The sequence below is a fragment of the Pteronotus mesoamericanus genome, unplaced genomic scaffold (genome assembly GCF_021234165.1).
Source record: "Pteronotus mesoamericanus isolate MK-2021 breed Mesoamerican mustached bat unplaced genomic scaffold, CSHL_Meso_final contig_56, whole genome shotgun sequence".
NCBI lineage: Eukaryota > Metazoa > Chordata > Mammalia > Chiroptera > Mormoopidae > Pteronotus > Pteronotus mesoamericanus.
In genome coordinates this window covers 125,210-145,454 of record NW_026555201.1, presented here as the reverse complement: position 1 = coordinate 145,454, position 20,245 = coordinate 125,210, and the positions used below count along the sequence as shown (strand labels likewise).

The following is a 20,245-nucleotide window of genomic DNA, read 5'->3' as shown; positions in this document are numbered from 1 at the left end:
GACTACATCTCCAAGGTCACTGACCGTTGCAGTGAATCAGGAGGAGGGGCTCCGGGTTTTGCCTAGGATTTCTTATGTCGCATTGAGACTGGAGCTTCATCTGCTCAGAATCAACCTCCTATCATATCAGGTAGCTAATACCATGTTAAGGAGCCTTTCATTATATTATTCACCCACCTCAACCTAGTGTTCAAGGCCCTGATTCTGATGGAGGAAACCGTCTTAGATTCTTTGTTCTAAAACAGTTGTATCTATAAAGATTGTTGCTTGGATTTATTGAGAAAACGCAGGTGGAGCTCTTAGTTAATGTGTTGTGCTGGACCTTTAAAAGCATTCAATGAATGCTAGCTGTATTTATTCCTATCACCAACAACCGCCTCTCTCCACTTCCCCTCCAAAACTACATCCCAAGGTATTTTTGCAGGTATCCATTCTTCAATGTATAGAGAAACATCAAGCTAAGAGCATCAGGGATATAAACACTGGATAAAGCTGACAAGGGGCCATCTCTGTTTGGTGCTACTCTGACTGAATAAATAAAGGAAGGGAGGATTTATTTACAAAAGCTTTCTGCAGTTATCCCTTTATCTTTCCATACTCTTAACGGATGCCTTTGGTTCTTATTTTACTGTGAAAATAAAAGTGACCAGAAGGAAACATCCTATCTTTCTACTACCAGTCTTGCCAATTTTCCTCCATCCTCACTTATCTACTCTGACCTCCATCTTGTTATAATGAATTGTCCTTGCTGCTATTTAAGCCAACCCTCATTCCTCCATTCCTGTCCCTCACCCCACCCCACCCTCCAGTTCTACACCACAGTCTATTTCTTTTTGCCTTTCTCCCATATTATCCCTCTTTCCTATACTGTCAGATTTTCTCTGTACTGGATCATTCCCATTAACATACAAATGTGCTGTAATATCTGCCATTACAAAAAATAGAACAAGCCCTGGCTGGTATGGTTTGGTTGATTGAATCATCCTCCCATACACCAAAAAGGTTGGGGGTTTGATTCCCAGTCAGGGCACCCTTGTAAGCCCTTAATAAAAATGAACTGATTTTGAAATAATAGAATAAAAATACAACAAAACAAATAAATTTTCTCTGACATGTGGCCTTCTAGTCCTTTGTTCCTAACTGCTGCAAGGTGTTCTGTCCTGTGGATTCCTACTCTGATAATTGCCTCTAGCTTCTGGCTACCACAGTGATGTTGCAAGAGCAATAAATACCTTTGTACATATCTCCTTTGGTTCTCTGATAATTTGTGCATGTGAGCTCCACACCATTGGTGGGATTTCTGTATCCCAACATCCTCACCAATACCTGACATTCAAGTTTCTTTTTTGTTTTTTTCAATTTGCCGTGAATTTAAAATATTTCAGTACATTTTTTTCCATGTCTGATTTTTTAAATTATCTGTAACCTTTGGAAACTAATCACATGAAACTACAAAATTAGCAAATATCTTAAAATCTGTATATAAAACATAAAATATATCTAATTTCAAACTCTCATTTATTAGTGTACCACTCAATCTCAATAAAAAAAAAAAAAAAAAGGCAGCTCCAAAGATAGTCTTATACCATTCTTTTGTTTTTGTTTTGTTTTTTTAAAGATTTGACTTATTTATTTTGAGAGGGAGGGGAGGGGAGGGAGAAAAAGAGGGAGAGAAACATCAATCGGTCACCTCTCACAAGCCCCCAACCAGGGACATGGCCAGCCACCCAGGCATGTGCCCTGACTGGGAATCAAACTAGAGACATTTTGATTCACAGGCTGGTGCTCAATCCAGTGAGCCACACAAGTCAGAAGGCTATCATTTGTTTTTAAAGAAAACTGTTCCTTTTAACTTTACACCCACCTCACACCCCAAATTCAAAACATATGCAATGTATTTCTTTAGTTATTAATATGCTTGAGCATATCAATTTTTTCTTTTGTTTTATTTCTTTTATGCATTGCCTATTCATTTTCCTTTGTCAGTTTTCCTAAAGGGATTCCCATATTTTTATATCGATTTGCAGCAATTTGTTATTTCAGATATTAGCCTGTTGTTGGTTTTATTTTTATTTATTTTAGAATTTTTACAAGAGTTCATTTGAGCCAAATTGACAACATTCTGGGGAGCTAGATCTCAGATGTTCTCCTCTATTGGTTTTAGATATTGCAAATATCTCTTGCCAACTTTCATCATTAACTTTGTCAACATGATCTTGTTTATTGAACAGAAATCCTTAATTTTAGTATAATCTAGTCAATTTTATTTATGGTTTGTGAATCCTTTTTTTTTTTTTTTTTTTTTTAATTTTTATAAGAGTTTATTTGAACCAAACTAACAACACATGCAGGGGAATAAGATCTCAAGTGCTCCAGAGAAAAAGTTTTGCCGCTTCTTTGTATTTGAAACAAGGAGGGAATATAAGGAAGATTATCGCGTGGAGGTGAGAAAAAGACTGGGATTGGATTGCAGAGAAGTTAATGAGATGATGAGCTCTCTTGAGGGTGGTTACAGTTTGTGTCAAAGGTGAGTTAATCCAGATGCTAGAAGCAGTGCACAGGGCTTGCTGAAGGCAAAGATAAGCCTTTTACTAAAAGTTTTGTACCTAGGGTGTGACTACCCACTGTGACCTGCCCAACTGGGAATTTCTGATCAGATCACCCTGTGAGGTTACTTTTCATAAAACCCCTTTTTTCATCCACACCTTAGACTCACAGCACATTTTTTCTTTGAAAGTGCCAATTTACTTTAAGTTTGGAAACAGGTGTTGAGAGATAGAATGACTGCCTCTTGGTCTCCTGATTTGAAGTCTGGCTCTTCCTGCAGCAGCCATTGTGCTGAGGGTAAACCTAGGTTCTTAACCATTACCTGCAAGACGGGAAATGTTGCCACATCTGGCCAAGACCCCTGCTCCTGTACTCAAAAAGAGGCTCCCTAGAGCCCCTCCACACCAGGCCCCTCTCTGTGGGGACAGCTTACACATACCAAGAGTCCACAAACCATGAAAGAATGAGGCAGTCTCCATGGAAATGATTGCGACCCTGAGGGGACAAGAATCACACATATAGTGTATAAACACACGCATATTTACCATATTTACAACATACAGTAAACAAACATATAGTGTATCTGTGGTGTTAAAATGTCATGTGGGTGTAATATCCTGGCCACCAATTATTTGTGTGGCGTTTTCCACACACCAGACAATTCTCCAACACCTGCTGAGGGTCCTACAATTCAATTCAATTCTCACATTACCCAGCCAGAGAGAGTGTCAGATCCTTACAGGACTGTGGACCCCGCTTCCCTTCACATGCCAATCCAGGTACCACCTGTGCTTCTGATTTACTGGCTAGAGATTGGCTTCCAATGACCTCCTCTTCAAGTTCAATTAATTTACTAGGACAACTCAAAGAATGCAGTCAAACATTTAACTAAACTGGACTGCCAGTTAATTATACAAATATAACTCAGGAACAGCCAGATGTAAGAGATACATAGGACAAGTTATGGAGGCAGGGCATAGCATTCTCATGCCCTCTCTGAGCATACCACTGAGAAAGGGGGAAGGAGGGAGAAAGAGAAACATCGTTGTGCAAGAGAAACATTGACTGGTTGCCTCTCATATGCTCCCAGCTGGGGTCCTGGCCTGCAATGCAGGCTTGTGCCCTGACCGGAAATCAAACCAGCACCCTTGCGGTTCAATTTCCGGTCAGGCACTTGATCCAATAAGCCACACCAGGCAGGACAATATTGTTATTTTTTTAAAAATCTGTTGTGTTCCTGTGTTGTGTCTGCGTCTCATTTTCATTTTGTATTTTGTCTATTTATACGTTGTTGTTTTGGGTTGGGGTTTTTGGATTTTTTTTCTTTGTCTTTAGCATTCTAGCTAGAGTTCTCTTTATTTCTTCTCTTTATTCTTCTTTCTTCTTCACATTTCTAATAGCTTCAGCCTGTTAACAGTATCCTTCAAGATATTCTCTGTTGCAGCTTAGCATTTGTCTGCATGATGCATCCATTTCTGAAAGAGTGTGTCAGAAATCTTCAGTTTTAATCTTTGATTCATTTTTGAACTTTTTTGTTTTTTTCTGATGTAATTCATATTCTACATCTTTAATTAAAGTCTTAGTTATATCCTAGAAAATTTGTCAAACTTTTATTTATTTTTTTAATTCAAGATTTATTAATAGTATGTTACTAATAGTTTAGTCTCCTCACATTTGGGGATTTAAGAAGCTGTCTTTTCTGGGGGAGTAAGGGGTTACTTCAACAGGCATTTATTTCTCTCAATTCCGAAGGCTGGAAATCCAAGACCAGGGTGCTGACATGGTTGGGTTCTGATGAGGCTCTTCTCCTGGCTTTCAGATGGCTGTCTTCTCATGGAGGCATGGAGGGAGAGAGAGAAAGAAAGAGGGGCTATCTTTTATCTTTTAATTAGTAATTTCTCATGTTATTGCATTACAGTCATAGAACATAGGCTGTAATGTTAATTCTTCAAATGCAGTATTAAGGCTTCCTTTGTAAATTAGTAAGGTCATTTTTTGTAAATATTTCACATGTATTAGAAAAAGTGTATTATCTGTTTGTTAAATGGAGAATTCTCCATATAGAATATATCAGGTTTATTAGTTATATTATTTTGGATCTTCTGGATCTCTTATTATTTGAATGTTTGATACATTAGTTGCTAAGAGAGCTATGTAAATATTTCCAGTTCCAAGTTGATTTTTTTTCTTTCCTAAATTTGTTGATTGATTTTTGTAACCATAAAATGGGGAGAATAATTGTACTTTCTCATAGGATTTTCATGAAGAATGTGAGTTAATACACGTGAAGCCTGGGGAGCATGCCTGGCACATATAAAGTACTCAATAAAGTTCACTATTACTATTCATATATTACTATATGAGTACATGTATGTATTGCTATATATTATTATATAAATAGTAATAGTTAAATTTATTGAGTTAATTATTTTGCCTATATTGCCAAGCATGTTTATGACAGTTATGTTTTCTTGTTCTCTTGTGTATTTTATTATGTAACACTCTATTTTGTCCCATAATTTTTTGCCTTAAACTTTATCTTATATTAAAATCCCAGGTCCCAGTCAGTCTGGAGACTGCAGGTGCAGAGGCACCACTGAGAAGCTACAAAAGTGCTGTCCGTGCATGTCGCCAGGGCCATAGCCCGTGCCGCGTTCTTTGGTGAGATGGTCTGGTTTCCAAAAATGCTCTGGGATCATCTTTCATTGCTGCAAGGAACCTCCATGCCTCTAACACTTGTCTTCAAGGACCGGCACTGCTGAAATGTCCTCTATTCTTGAAGAGCATATTCTTGGAGCTTATACCTCTATTGACCTTGAAGAGACTGGGCGTGTCTTAAGTATTGGTGATGGTATTGCCTGAGTACATGGGCTGTTCACACAGAAGAAATGGTAGAGTTTTCTTCAGGCTTAAAGGGTACGTCTCTGAACTTGGAACCTGACAATGTTAGTGTTGTTATGTTTGGAAATGATGAACTAATTAAGGAAGAAGATACTGTGAAGCAAACAGGAGCCATTGTGGATGTTCCCATTGGCAAGGAGCTGTTGGATCATGTAGTAGATGCCCTTGGTAATGACATTGATGGAAAGGACCCAGTTGGTTTCAAGACTGGTAGGCGAGTTGGCCTGAAAGCCTCTGGGATCATTCCTCAAACCTCTGTGTGAGACCCAATGCAGACCGACAGACTGGCTACATCGATTGCTATTGACACAATCATTAACCAGAAACGTTTCAATGACGGAACTGATGAAAAGAAGCTATACTGTAACTATGTTGCTTTTGGTCAGAGAAGATCCACTGTTGCCCCGCTGGTGAAGAGACTTACAGATGCAGATGCCATGAGGTACAGTATTGTGGTTTCAGCTACTGCTTCTGAGGCTGCTCCACTTCATACCTGGCTCCTTATTCTGGCTGTTCTATGGGAGAATATTTTAGGGATAATGGCAAACATGCTTTGATCACCTATGATAACTTATCCAAACAGGCTGTTGTTTATCACCAGGTGTCTTTCTGCTGCACCGAGCCCTTGGTCATGAGGCCTATCCTGGTGATGCGTTCTACCTACACTCCTGTCTACTAGAGAAAGCAGCCAAAGTGAATGAGGCTTTTGGTGGTGGCTCCTTGACTGCTTTACCAGTCATAGAAACACAAGCTGGTGATGTGTCTGCCTACATTCCAACGAATGCCATTTCCATCGCTGACGGACAGATCTTTTTGGAAATAGAATTATTCTACAAAGATATTGGCCCTGCCATTAACATTGGTTTGTCTGTGTCCCATGTTGGATCTGCTGCCCAAACGAGGGCCATGAAGCAGGTGGCAGGAACCATGAAGCTGGAATTAGCTCAGTATCATGAGGTTGTTGCTTTTGCTCAGTTTGGTTCTGATCTCGATGTTGCCACTCAGCAACTCTTGAGTTATGTGCATCTGACTGAGTTGCTGAAGCAAGTACAGTATTCTCCCATTGGCTATTGAAGAACAAATGGCTGTTATTTATGCTGGTGAACGGGGTTATCTTGATAAACAGGAGCCCAGTAAGATCACAAAGTTTGAGAATTCTTTTTTGTCTCATGTTGTCAGCCAACACCAAGCCTTTTTGGGCATTATCAGGGCTGATGGAAAGACCTCGGAACAGTCAGATGCAAAGCTGAAAGAGACTGTAACAAACTTGTTGGCTGGATATGAAGCTTAAACTCCTATGGATGAAATACCACTTTGGTTTTGTCAATGTTTCTTCTAGTAATCGGTTCCATTTGTAAAAGGATTACTCTCATACTCCAGATGTACAGAAATCACCTTAACAATAAAGGTTCCATATTGCTTGGTGGGGAAAAAAATTCCAATTTACTTTTGGTATATTTTTACCTGGTAAAACTTTTCCCCTAATAACAGACTGAATTTCCAGGGAAGCCAATTCTAAAGTGGAAATTAAAGTGCACACACTTTATTAGTGAGAACTCTTGGGATCAACACTTAGAGGAAAGGAAAGAAGCAGGACTGGAGAGAAAGAGAAGTTGGACTGCTGAACATTCACAACCCCAGCTAATTCTGAAGGGAACTCTGAAAAAAAGTTTGTTAATATCACACACTCTAGAGAGCAAGTGTCTTACCAAGGTAACTGACATATTTGCCAATTCCTGCTCAACCAGTACAATTTGCGTAATATTATCAATATAGAAGGTCAACATAGAGTTTTGAGAGATGTCCAGCTACTCACCAAATAATTTGGAGTATCTCCAAATTATTTTATGACAGAGGTCAGGAGAGTTAACACAGCCCTGGGGCAAGGCTGTTCATGTATATGGTTGTCTTTTCCAAGTCCTCCTTATTTCTGTCCTCCTTTCTTATAAGGATGGAAAAGAATGCATTTGCCAGATCAAAGGTTGCATACTTTGTATCTGCTAATCTGCTAATATACCACACATGCCAACGCAGCTGCAATTAGGGTTACCTTGTTGACTTTGCAATAGTTTACTATCATCCTCCCGGATCTGTCAGGTTTTTGCAGGAACCAGATTGGTGAATTAAATAAAGATATGATGAGGACTACTACCTTTGCATTCATTTTAAATTATTGTATTTTTATTTTTTTACAGTACAGAGGTCTTTTAATTAGTTTTTAAACATATTATGCTATGCTATGAATTTATGGGAATGGGTTCCAGGAGTTCAGGCTTCTTTCCGTTGGTTCTCACGAAGTGTGCTTCTCTGGCACTTTGGCTGAACATGAGTACCTTTCCCTTTAGCTTCCTTCTTTCTCTGATCATTTTCCTTCACACATTTCAGGAAGCTATCTCAGCTCTTAGAGTGCTTAATATACTCAATACCTACATTAATTCTCTTGGCAGGAATTTTGCTCGTTTGTTACAGCAATGCCAACAGCATGCTGGGTAACCTTATAAACTCTTCCAGCTTTGCCATGGTAGTATTTGTGGGGCATTTCTTTTTGAATAGTGCTCATGCTCTTGATGTCTACAATATCACATTTCTTGTAGTTTCACAAGTTTGTGGCCAAAGGAATAACTTCATGTTTTCTAAAAGGCCTAGAGAACAGATACCAAGTGCCTCTCGTCTTTCCTTTTATGTTGGTCATTTTGGCAAATTACTGGAAAATGGAGATTCTATCCAAAAGGAAGCACTCTCTACCTTCCTTTTTTTTATTATTTTATTTTTTGCCTAAAGACCTGGTATAAATTCTTCTTTAGTGGACACACTGTGGACTTTTATCAGTCCAGACATGGCACTAGAAAAATCTGCAAACAAAACTTACTCCATTTATTTCATCCCATATTTTTATTTTCTCTTTTCCTTTGTCCTGCCATTATTGTTCTTTGTTGAAGATGCTATATTAGCTAGAGTTCTAAGCAGCCAATTTGAGTTATTCTCTGTTGATTAACTCAACATTCTCCCATGTGATATGTGCTGCGTGTGTTAATAAACTTGTTTGTTTTTCTCTCATTAATCTATCTTTTTGTTAAAGAGCTCCAGCTGAGAACCTAAGATAGGTAGAGGTAAAGTTTTGCTTCCCCTACCACGAAAACAACCCAAACATCCATAAACAGAAAAACAGATAAAAAATATGATATGTTCATATAATTGAATATTATTTACCCATAAAAAAATGGAGTATTAATAAATGCTAAAATTTGGATGAACCTTGAAAACATTATGCTAAATAAAAGAAGCCAGTTAGGAAAGTCTATGTGTGCCCTCACTGATGCGGCCCAGTTGGTTGGAGTGTTGTCCTTTAAACCAGAAGGTCACAGGTTTGATTCCTGGTCAGGGCACATGCCTGAGTTGCAGGTTTGACCGTCAGTCTGGGAGCATGAGAGAAGCAACAGGTTGATGTTTCTCTCCCACATCGATATTTCTCTCCTCTCCCTCCCTCCTTTCCTCTCTCTCTGGAATCAATAAGCATGTCCTCAGATGAGGATTAAAAAAAAGAAAACACTAGATCCTGTGTATTATGTGGTTCCATTATTATAAAAGTCCAGAAAAGGGTAATTTATAGAGATAGAAAGTAGATTAGTGATTGCTTAGTGGTGGGGGAGACGGATGATGGGGCTATAGGAGGGTCATAGCTAATGGGTATGAGATTTCTTTTTAAGGTGATGAAAATGTTCTAAAGTTGACAGTGGTAATGATTGCACATATCTATGAATGTACTAAAAACCATTGAACTATACACTTTTTATAGGTTAATTATATAATGCATGAATTATATCTCGCTTTTAAAACAACTTTTTTAAAGAGTAATATTTTTGGTCAATTTCATCATAGTGTCACTTCACGCAGTGTTACTGTTGACTTGTCTTTCCATAGCTCTTATTAAACCGGCCTGCACTTGGTCATCAGTTATGAACTGGGGCCCTAAATTAATGAGCTTTCATTTATCTCATCTAAGTTTTCATAAATTTGAGATTCACCCTTTTTCTGGCCAACTATTGCCTTTCTAATTATGTTTTCTACTGTGCAAGCTTTCTGAAATCAGATCGCTGTAATTCGATTTTCTTTTAGATCTTCACTCGGGGATATGTTTATTTATTTTAGAGAGAGAGGAATAGACAGAGAAAAAGAGGCAGACATCGATGGGAGAGAAGCATAGCTCCGTTGTACCATACATGCCCTGACTGGGATCAAGCCCACAATCTAGGTATATGCCCTGGTTGGGAATCAAACCCACAACATTTTTGATATACAGGACACACTTCAACCAACCTAGCCACCTGGTCGGAGCTGTAATTCAATTTTTTATTCATCATTTATTCTTCATGCTGGGTTATTTACATCGATTCTAATCTTGTCTATAGTTTTGCCACCTACAGTCCATTTTCTCTACTGGAGTTTGTGGTATTTTCGTGTTTTATTTTTAAACAGAAATCGTATCAGACCACTTCCTTGCTTAAAATCTTTTAAAGGAAAAAAGAGAATAAATCAGGTCACATCAAAAAAATATTTTAAAGGATTTTCATTGCCCTCAGGTTAAAGTTCAAATTCCTTAACTCGTTTATGAGTCCTTACATTGACTTGGCCCAATCCTCCAGCTTTATCTCTTAACCACTTCTCTATTTCACTTTATGTATCTGCCGCAAATTAACATTATTTTCTTTAAGCCTCCAAACATGTTTTTTTCTGGAATATTTCCTTCAACAAACATTTATTGCACCCCTGCTATATTACTAGGCACTGTTCTGAGCTTTCACGGCACTCACCATCCAGGGAGAAATGGGTAATGCAAGCACTCACATCATCACTGCATGAAAAAGGAACAGAGCACAAGTGGGTTCCAAAACAAAACAGAGCCACCGGTTGGCAAAGCCAAGAATTCATGGGAACATTCACAGCAAAACTAGGTGACCAGGTATCACCACAAACCCCAAAATACAAGCAACAGAAATAAACCACCAAGAGCCAGAAGACCAGCTAGCTATGGACACCTATGCAGGAGAGAGTAGGGGAAGCAACCAGGGAGTCAGAGAAAGGAGAGCAGTGATACAGAGAGGTCGGATGAGATCACTGGGGAGGAGCAGGGAGGAGATGTAGAAGGAGGTTGCCCAAGGCAATGGTAAACAGTCTAGGAGGAATTGACTGAGAAGCTGACCACCCTTGGTGCACGTGGAATTGTAGGTTGGAAGATTTAAGTAGAAAGCAGGCAGAGATTGGCGCTCGCTCTCTCCTTCCAGGATGACTGGATGATCGTGTTGTAGCTGTCTGCGCTTCCCAAAGGACAGTATTTTAAATGGTAGAAGGAACTCCAAGCACAGTCCAGGATTGGCCTGGCCTGGCAGACGGTGGCAGGGTTCTTTTTCTTCGGGTGTTCTAAAGCAGGGGCCCCCAACTGCCAGGCCGTGGACTGTTAAGAACTGAGCCGCAGAGCAGAAGGTGAGCAATGGTGAGCAAGTGAAACTTTGCTCTCATTACTGCCTGAGCTGGGCCTCCAATCTCCCTCCACCTCCACCCTGTCTGTGGAAAAATTGTCTTCCAGGAAACTGGTCCCTGGTGCCAAAAGATTGGGGACTGTTGTAGAGGGGATGGGTTCTGCGGCAGAAGCCTGCCATTCTTAAATTATGTAGATTTTGTATCTTACGTTGTTTTAGTTTGTAACCTAACCTTATAGAAATAAGGTAATTAAAAACTAACGGGGGAATGATAGGGGAACTCAAGAGTTAGAGATTTTAACCATCATTGACAGGCTCAAGTGGTTGAAGATGGAACTCAAGAGTTGAAAAGATTTCAGCCTTAGTTGATGGGGTTAAGTGACTAATGCGTGTGGAAAACCGTTATTCCAAAATTGTGTATCTTTTGAATAAAGACCCCCCTTTTTTTTTTTCACCAAACCTCTGCCTGTGGAATTTTGCCTAGAGGGTGGCAGCAGTCAGTAGAACCTCACTTGCCTTTTCAGTAGCTAGAGGAGAAGCTTAAAATAGCCAGTAGGTAGCATGGCAGGACAATCTGACAAAGGTAGCTGAAACCAAGAGAGGTTTTGCCCCCTTCAGTAGCAGATAAATTAGAGACCCATACATGCCAGTAAGGCCTAAAGGGAGCTACGGCACCGCTTTGAACTCTTCAAACTAACCATCAAGAGCTCCCTTTCAGGCGAGGCCCGTACTGAAGAGAAATTGCTGAGAGAGGAATCAAAATGAGCAGGACAGGGACAATGGAGACGAAGGAAGAGGAGGTCGAGGTAAAAGTAAGGTAGGGATACAGAGCAAGGAAATCCCAGACAGCAAGCCACCTTTTTTCTTTTTTCCCTAGAGAGAGAGAGAAAGAGGAATGGAGAGAAACATTGATTTGTTGTTTACTTATTTACACATTAATTATGTATTAATTAGTTGATTTGTGCACATGCTCTGACCAGGGATTGAATCCACAGTCCTGGGGTATTGGAACAATGCTCTAACCAACTGAGCTATCCAGCAGGGCTAGCCACCATATTTTTTATCATTACCCAAAAGCAACAGAACAGGGAGCTCTGTCAAGATAGGAAAGCTCTCTGAACAAATTCTCCAGAAAAATTGAATTAAGGTAAAAATGAACAACAGAAAGTATCAAGTTAAATTCTATACAAAGTTACTATAAGAAAAAAAAAAAGTAAGAAACAAACAAAAAATCCCTGCAGACAAAGAAAGCATGCCAGAAAGACATACTTACAAAACAGAGAAAGTTATAACATATTATTTCAAAATTAGTTAAAAGGCATCATCAAGAAAGTGATTTGAGAAATAAAAGAATAACACAAATCAGAATTTTAAAAAACTCAAAAATGTTTCAAGTGATGGAGCTCAAGGAAGACAACACAAGAACAGATAAATACAACAAATAATGACTTAAAAATTAAAGATGAAAAAGGAAAAATGTAAAATAAAAAGAAATAAAGAGGAGTCAAGGCAAAGTGACAAACATTAACTAGACAAGGAAGATATAAAATCCTTGGCTCACATTTTCTTTTCTTAGGTAACTTTTTTTGAGTGTCCTCAGGGACTCCACTAATAGTTTAACAGAAATCTCTGAAAAAGAAAACCAAAGCAAAGAAATAGGAAAAAAAATACCCAACAACTATTCAAGAAAACCTTCATGCCCTGGCTGGTGTGGATCAGTTGGTTGGAATGTGAACCCGTAAACTGAGAGGTCAGGGGTTCGATTCCCAGTCAGGGCACATGTCTAGGTTGCAGGTTCTGTCCCTAGTCTGAGAAGGTCAGGGTGCATAACAGGAGACAAGTGATCAATGTTTCTCTCAAGTTGATATTTCTCTCTCTCTCTCTCTCCCCCTCCCCCTTCCTCTCTCTCTAGGATCAATAAATATATCCTTGGGTGAGGATTTTTTAAAAAAGAAAAAAAAGAAAACATTTCTGAAATAAAAAAATTCAAACTACGTATTAGAAAAATCAAGGAGATACTTAAAAATACTGACTAGCCCTGGCTGGTGTGGCTCAGTGGATTGAATGCCCGCCTGTGAACCAAAGGGTTGCTGGTTTGATTCCCAGTGCAGGGCACATGCCTCGGTTGCAGGCCAGGTCCCTGGTAGGGGGCATGCAAGATGCAACCACACATTGATGTTTCTCTCCCTCTCTTTCTACCTCCCTTCCTTTCTCTAAAAATAAATAAATAAATAATCTTTTAAAAAAAACTGACCTGTAATGGTTAACACTATGGCATATTGTAATAAAATTATTATACTCTAAAGAAAAAAATCCTTTGAGACAAAAAGAATATGTAACTCATACAGGACAAATTAGATAATTGTCAGACTTTTTGACACCAATGCTTTATGCAAGAAGAAAATGAAATTGATATACTTTAAGTAATCAGGAAAATAACACATGATCCAAAGCAAACTGACCTTCAAGTCTAATGGACACAGACAAATTGTTATCAATATTCAGGAACTCAGGGAATATTGTTCCCATGAGCCCTTCCTAAGGAATGCAACCAAACTGCCTAGAGAGACATCAATATAGGGGCTGCAAGGGAGTATTATATATTAGCTACTTATAGAATTGAGACAAAATGAAGGTTAAAAGAGAATATACTATATAAGGGCCCTATGTCTTGACAATGTAGATATTACAGTCATAAAAATGGGAAGGGAATTGTTAGCGAACAGCGGTTGGGTCCTGCTGCCCGCTGCCACCCTCTAGGCAAAATTCCATAGGCAAAAGTTTGGTGATAAAGGAAAGGAGTCTTTATTCAAAAGCTTCGCAATTTTGGAATAACAGCTTTCCACATGCATTTAAGCCTATCAATTAAGGCTAAACTCTTCAACTGGTTACAGCTTTAATCACTTAAACCTACCAATTAAGGCTAAACTCTTTAACACCTGAGTTCTCCTATCATTCCCCGCCCCTCTGTTAGTCTTTAATTATCTTATTTCTATAGGGTTAGTTTACAAACTAAAACAACATAAATACAAAAGCTACACAACTTTGGAAGAACGGCAGGCTTCTGCCTCAGAGCTCATCCCCTCTAGGACACCCAAAGAAGAATAACCCTGCTGCCCTCTGCCAGGCCAGACTAATCCTAGGCTGTTCCCCGGAGTTTCTTCCCATCCAAAATACCATCCATTGGGAAACACGGGGAGCTGCAGCATGATCATCCAGGCGTCCTTGAAGAAGAAGAGAGAGAGCCAGCAGGCCAGCCAGAGAGCACAAGAGCCCTTCTTCTATTTCAAATCTTCTAGCCCATAATTCCATGAGCTCTGGAGGCACTTGGCTTCTCAGCCAATTTGTCCTAGACACCACTGCCTCTGGCAACCTCCTCCTGTGTTCCCTCCTTACTCCTCCCCAGTGGTCTGACCTGATCTCTGCATATCAGAATGAGAGCAGCATGTGCAAAAATAAATACATAAATAAAAATTTTTAAAAATTAGAATTAATTTTAAAATATTTGACAAAAAAGGAAAACAACAACAAAAAAATATTGACAGCCAACTATGTTCAAGATATTGGGGATACCATGCTAAACAAACATTTTGGGGGCTTCTGACCTCAAAGAGCTTATAGTCTATTTGCAAAAAGAAACTACATATTAAACAGCAGTGATGATAGCAGCCTTCTGTATTTTGTTTTCTGTTGTGGGGCTGCCAGCTGTTCTCTCAGGGTGCACTTGTGGCTAGTTCCTTCTCATCCTTGGGCAGCCGCCGAGGCATGACTCAGTTCTCTCTGACTCTTCCAAACGAGAGCACAGGCTCCCACTCTGTTCTCCCATTGCACCTACCCTATGATTGGTCTTCTTTTATGGTTACTGATGGTTTAATTGTCTCTCTTTCCAGATAGATTGTAAGCTTTTAAAGGGCAGAGACCATATCTGTGTTTGTTCAGTACTATATTCCCCAGTACCTGGAGTATAATAGGCCTTTAACAAATATTTTTGAATGAATGAGCGATTCAATCAATCAACGAGCATTTTAAGTGTTGATAGAGAAAGGTGAAGAAACATTGGATCCTGCTCTAAAAGGCTCATAACCTAATGGAGGCTGATAAACAGATTTGTTTATTTCTACAAAGTACGGTAAGTACTGTTACAGGACTGTACAGGAACAAAAGAAAAACTGGCTGTGTCTGCACAGGACAGGGTCTGAGAAAGTTTCAAGGAAAGTGTAGTGCTTGAGTTTGGCTGATGCAGGCGGATTGCAGAATAGAGGTTTATGGTTATTATAAACAGGTTAATGGCCCCTGGAGGTGTCCAAATCCTAATCCATGAAACCCGTAAATATGTTACCTTGCATGGCAAAAGGGACTTTGCAGATGTGACTAAGTTAAGAATATTGAGATGGGGAAAATTCTCCTGCATTGTATGGATTGGCCCAATGAAATCACAAGAGTCCTTACAAGAGGAAAGCATAACTGTCAGATAGGGAAATTTGAAGGTGCTATGCTGTTGCCTTTGAAGAGGCCACATGCCCAGGGATGCAGACATAGAAGGAAACAGATTCTCCCCTAGAGCCTCCAGAGGGAACCCAGCTCTGCCAGCATCTTGATTTTAGCCCTTTAAGATCCATTTCAGATTTCGGACCTCTAGAATTAGAAGATAATAACTGCATATTGTTTTAAGCTACTGAGTTTGTGATAGTTACAGCAACCATAGGAAGCTAATAAAGCAGTCCACGACTTGAGACCTTGCTACAGGCCCTTTACTTGCATTCATTCATTCAGTGCCATGTATCGTCCTAAACACTGAGGACAAAACCATAAAACGAGAGACAGGGCCCTATCCTCAAGAACTTACATTCCAAGGAGGGTAGACAGCCAACAGACAACTCAGGAAATAACTTCAATAGTAAGTGGCATCACAAAAACAAAACGAGGTACTGGGGAAATGATGGCTGGTGTGTGTGGGGAGAGCTATTGTAAACAGAATGGTCTGGGGGTGGTGGCGATTCTCTGAGGTAATATTGCACCAAGACTTGAATGATAACAAGAAGCCAGTTGTGTGTTGATCTGAGGCAAGAGCATTCATGACAGAGCAACCAGCAAGGACCAGGCCCTGAGGAAAGAATGGGACTGGAGCGTCTGAAGATCAAAAAGAAGGTCCATGTGGCTGGAGCAGAGAGGGTAATGGGTAGGAGGTCAGGGGGGAAAAGAGAAGCCAGGTCATTCAGAGGCTTGAATCCACAGTAAGAACTTGGGATTTAATTTTAATTGCAGAAGGAGGCCATTGGAAGGCTTTCAGTGGGAGAGTAATAGCGTTGGATTTATTTTTTAAAATAATCAATTTTGTTGCTATATGGTGAATGAACTGTTGCAGGGGCGGGTCAGAGGAGGCCAGAGGACCAGCGCCAAGACCATTACTGTAAACTAGGCGAGAGGCAGTAGTGGCTTGCACCAGCGTCACAGCACTGAAAAATAAATCTCCCTTACCCCGTCCTCCACTGTTGCTAGTTTCTTGAAGGTCCTTCTAGAAACGTTTCATGTGTAAGCATAGCAAATGCATTTTTTATAAATTTGTTTACTTTTTATTCTCAAAATATTTCATTTATCTATTTTTAGAGAGTGGGGAAGGAGGGAGAAAAAGAGGGAGAGGAACATCGATGCAAGAGAGAAACATTGATCTGTTGCCTCTGGACTCACCCCAACTGGGGACCAAACCTGCAGCCTAAGCATGAGCCTTGACCAGGAATCGAACTGGTGACCTTTTGCTTCGTGGGAAGACATCCAGCCAACTGAGCCACACCAGTCAGAGCAGCAAATAAATTTTTAAAAAATTTTTTACTGATTTTTTAAAAATGAAATTCCAGTTTATTGTTGGACAACATTGTTTCACACATACATTAAACAGGCCGAGAATAATAAACAGCAACTTCATAGACAAAAAAAGGGGGGAAAGAAAGCAACATTTTGTCTTTGCCCTTTTTAACCATCTCATACAAACCAACTACTTATAGTACAGCTAAGTACATACACAAAAAGTTACTGGAATGCTTGGAATAAGACTGACTTTTTGTTGTTGCTTTTGCTTTTTTTACAAGGATTTTTCCCCTCCTTTGAGATTATAGTGAACATGGTCACACCACAAGTAAAGTGGAAAGTAGGGCAGAGAGAGCTCCAAAGGCTGGTTTGGTTATCCCAAAATCATTAAAAATGGCTGACACCTAACAATATGTACAAAACTGTAAAATGTAAACAAAAAATACAAACAAGTGTTCCTTTTTAAAGCACTTTTAAGAAAAAAAGCAGGGCCTTGGAAGTTTTGGGCTTCTTCCTCCTCTGTTGCAAATTCACGTGTGGTTTTGGTTGGGTGGCAGGGAGCACTTGTCACCCGTGGGTGGTGCTGCCTGCCGCATGCCGGCGGCCAGACTCCGAGGTGACCACGTTTTAGATTCTGAGACAGGAACTGGAGGGTGAATAGGTCACGTTTTTTTTTAAGTTTAACTTTTCCTTTTTTGCTGTCTAGTCATCTTCATCGGTCTTCTGCTCCTTCGTGTCAACATCATTATTCTCATCATCTTCCCTTGCCCGTTTGCCTGTAGCTGCCTCAGCCTCATGTTCATCTCCATCCTCTTCCTCACCATTACCTTCCTCTTCCTCCTCTTCCTCTCCTCCTCCTTCTTCTTCATCTACCTCATTGTCAGCCTCCTGCTCCCCATTTTCCTCATTAGCGATGCCATTAACAGGTGCATCTCTTTCATTCTCTGCCTCCTCCACAACTTCCTTCTTCTTCTTTAAGTCCTTGGTGGTGATTTCGGAGCTGGTATCCACAGCCCCGTCTGACATGGTGGGCATGCCGGTGACCCTATTCGGCAGACTAAAAAAAAAAAGCGAAAGTCCGAGGACTCTGGCAAAAATGCTGCCAGAGTCCGAGGCGACTGAGGAGGTGCACGGCAGAAGTGGCTCCAGCGAGTGGAGGGGCAGACACAGGAACAATGCAAAGATGGCCTTTCAGAGCAGCCAGTGTGGCTATTGGTTGAGAGAGAGAAACATGGATTTGTTGTTCCATTTATTTATACATTCCTTAGTTGCTTCTTGTATGGTGCCCTGACCAGAGATCGAACCCGCAACCTTGGTCTGTTGGGACGAAACTCTAACCAACTAAGCTACCCATCCAGGGCAGCAAATGATTTATAATTTTTTTAAACAGAATTTAGAAAGGTTAGCAGGAATGTATCCTGCTTATAGGGTCATAGAGGGTGTTTTGTGTTTATACAGATATGATATCTTTCCTAGATAAAAGTATCCCTAGAGTAGATAGGGGCAATTTACTGCTTCAGCCCTAATCCTATGCTGATTAAACAGCCCTTAGTTTTATACTTTGGTCTCCTGAGTGGCAGTTTACAGCAGGAGGTACTGTCTCAAGGAAGTGACTGGTGTTAATTCTTTTCCTGGGAATAGGTGCCCTTAGAAATACAGAGATTGGCATCTTGGCTTAGAAGGCAGCTGGACAAATGATAAAAGAACAAAAACAAAATGGAATTAGGTCCCATCTGGGCTTTCCAGTTTAGTCGTATTTAAAGAGATAGAAATGGGCTCTGTCTGGCGTGGTTCAGTGAATGGAGCACCAGCCTGACAACCAAAAGGTCGCTGGTTTGATTCCCACAGTCAGGGCACATGCCTGGGTTGCGGGCCAGGTCCGCAGTTGGGGATGTGCGAGAGGCAACCAATTGATGTTTGGTTGCATCTCTTTCTCCCTCCCTTACCCTCTCTCTAAAAAAATAAATAAAATATTTAAAGATACAGCAATGGGACCCTTTCCCCAGCTGCTATTAAGGTGCTCAGTAGCTGCATCAGGATGAGGCCCTCACTTCACCCAGTGACTAGCACCTCTCCAGGCAACTCTGGCCCAGCACTCACCCACACCATGGGCTCCCTGTCTCAGGAGCTGGCCTGCATCCACTCAGCCCTTATCTTGCATAACAACAGAGTACTGGTGATGGAGGATAAGATCAATGTCCGTATTAAACCAGCTGGTGTAAATGTTGAACCTTTCTGGCCAGGCTTGTTTGCAAAGGCTCTGGCTAATGTCAACATTGCAACCCTCGTCTGCAATGTAAAGGGCTGAGAACCCGCCCCAAGCTGCTAGTGCTGCGCGAACAGGAGGTCCCGCTCCCTTCACCACTGCTGCCCCAGCTGAGGAGAAGAAAGTGGAAGCAAAGAAAGAAGAATCTGAGGAGACTGACAATGACATGGGCTTTGGTCTTTTTCACTAAACACTTTTTGTAACACATTCAATAAAAAGCTGAACTCCAAAAAAAAAAAAAATGTTTTTAAAGACAGAAATAGGGGAACTGGAGTGACCATAAAACCATGACCCACATACAGAAGGAAAAGAACACAGGAACTACATTAGAGTTGGGAGGTAAAGGCACTGGGGCCTGCCCTGGCTGGTATGGCTCAGTTAGTTGGGCATCACCTGGCAAATGGAAAGGTGCTGGGTTTGATTCCCAGTCAGGGCTCATGCCTGGATTGCAGGTTTGGTCCCTAGTAAGGGCTCATGCAAGAGGCAACTGGTTGATGTTTCTCTCACATTGATGTTTCTTTCCCTCTCCTTCTCCCTCCCTTCCCCTCTCTAGGATCAGTAAAAGAAAAAAATTAAATGTACTAGGAGCTGGTGGCACCAAGGCTGCCTGTCAGGCCAAGGGAACAGCAGGGCTGGGAAGGAAAGTCCTCGGAGGACCTGAGCAGCAAAATTCTAAGCTCCTGTGTTCAGGACATTCTGGATAAATAATATAGGAGTCCTCAACTTCTCTTTGTTTGAAAAAAACAAAACAAAACAAAACACCACATTTATTTCTGTAAGCTATTTGAGTGTAGATGTTCTTCACAACCCCAATACAGCACCGATTTCCTCCTCCAAATGAAATGAGCAAGGAAAAAGAGAAAGAGAACAATATAAAATATGCTCATGAAGAACCAAGCCAATCTCATCTTTCTTTGGAAAAAAAAATCCTTTGAATCTGTGGTGCAGAAGTAGGATTAAACCCACAGGTGTTCTGGTCCCCCAGAGGCCAGCGTTGCACACACAAAGGTGTCAGAGAGGCCTTCTGGCCCGCACTGTGCCTGCTGTTGGCAGAGACCTCCCCAAAAGTAAAGAATCATTTCCCAGTTCTACCTGCATTCCTGTTCCACACCCCGGGGCCTCCTTCCCTTAAGATTTTACTTATTTATTTTTAGAGGGAAGGGAAGGAGAGAGGGAGAGAAACATCAATGTGTGGTTGTCTCACATGCCCCCTATCGGGGGCCTGACCCACAACGCAGACATGTGCCCT

The 20,245-nt window shown here is 40.7% G+C and overlaps 1 protein-coding gene and 2 pseudogenes across 1 annotated transcript; 2 read left to right on the top strand and 1 right to left on the bottom strand.

Annotated features, from left to right (window-relative positions):
• The first annotated feature begins 5,275 nt into the window (after positions 1-5,275).
• LOC129076016 (ATP synthase subunit alpha, mitochondrial-like) lies at positions 5,276-6,739 on the top strand (annotated as a pseudogene).
• Positions 6,740-17,432: 10,693 nt separating this feature from the next.
• LOC129076015 (prothymosin alpha-like) lies at positions 17,433-17,756 on the bottom strand. The gene has a single exon (XM_054580246.1). The coding sequence runs from the start codon at positions 17,754-17,756 to the stop codon at positions 17,433-17,435; it is 324 nt and encodes a 107-aa protein (XP_054436221.1).
• A 1,081-nt stretch (positions 17,757-18,837) lies between these two features.
• LOC129076014 (60S acidic ribosomal protein P1-like) lies at positions 18,838-19,219 on the top strand (annotated as a pseudogene).
• The last annotated feature ends 1,026 nt before the right edge of the window (positions 19,220-20,245 follow it).

Excerpts from the sequence above, each read along its gene's own strand:
- LOC129076015 (XM_054580246.1), bottom strand. The coding sequence starts at position 17,756 with ATGTCAGACGGGGCTGTGGATACCAGCTCCGAAATCACCACCAAGGAC.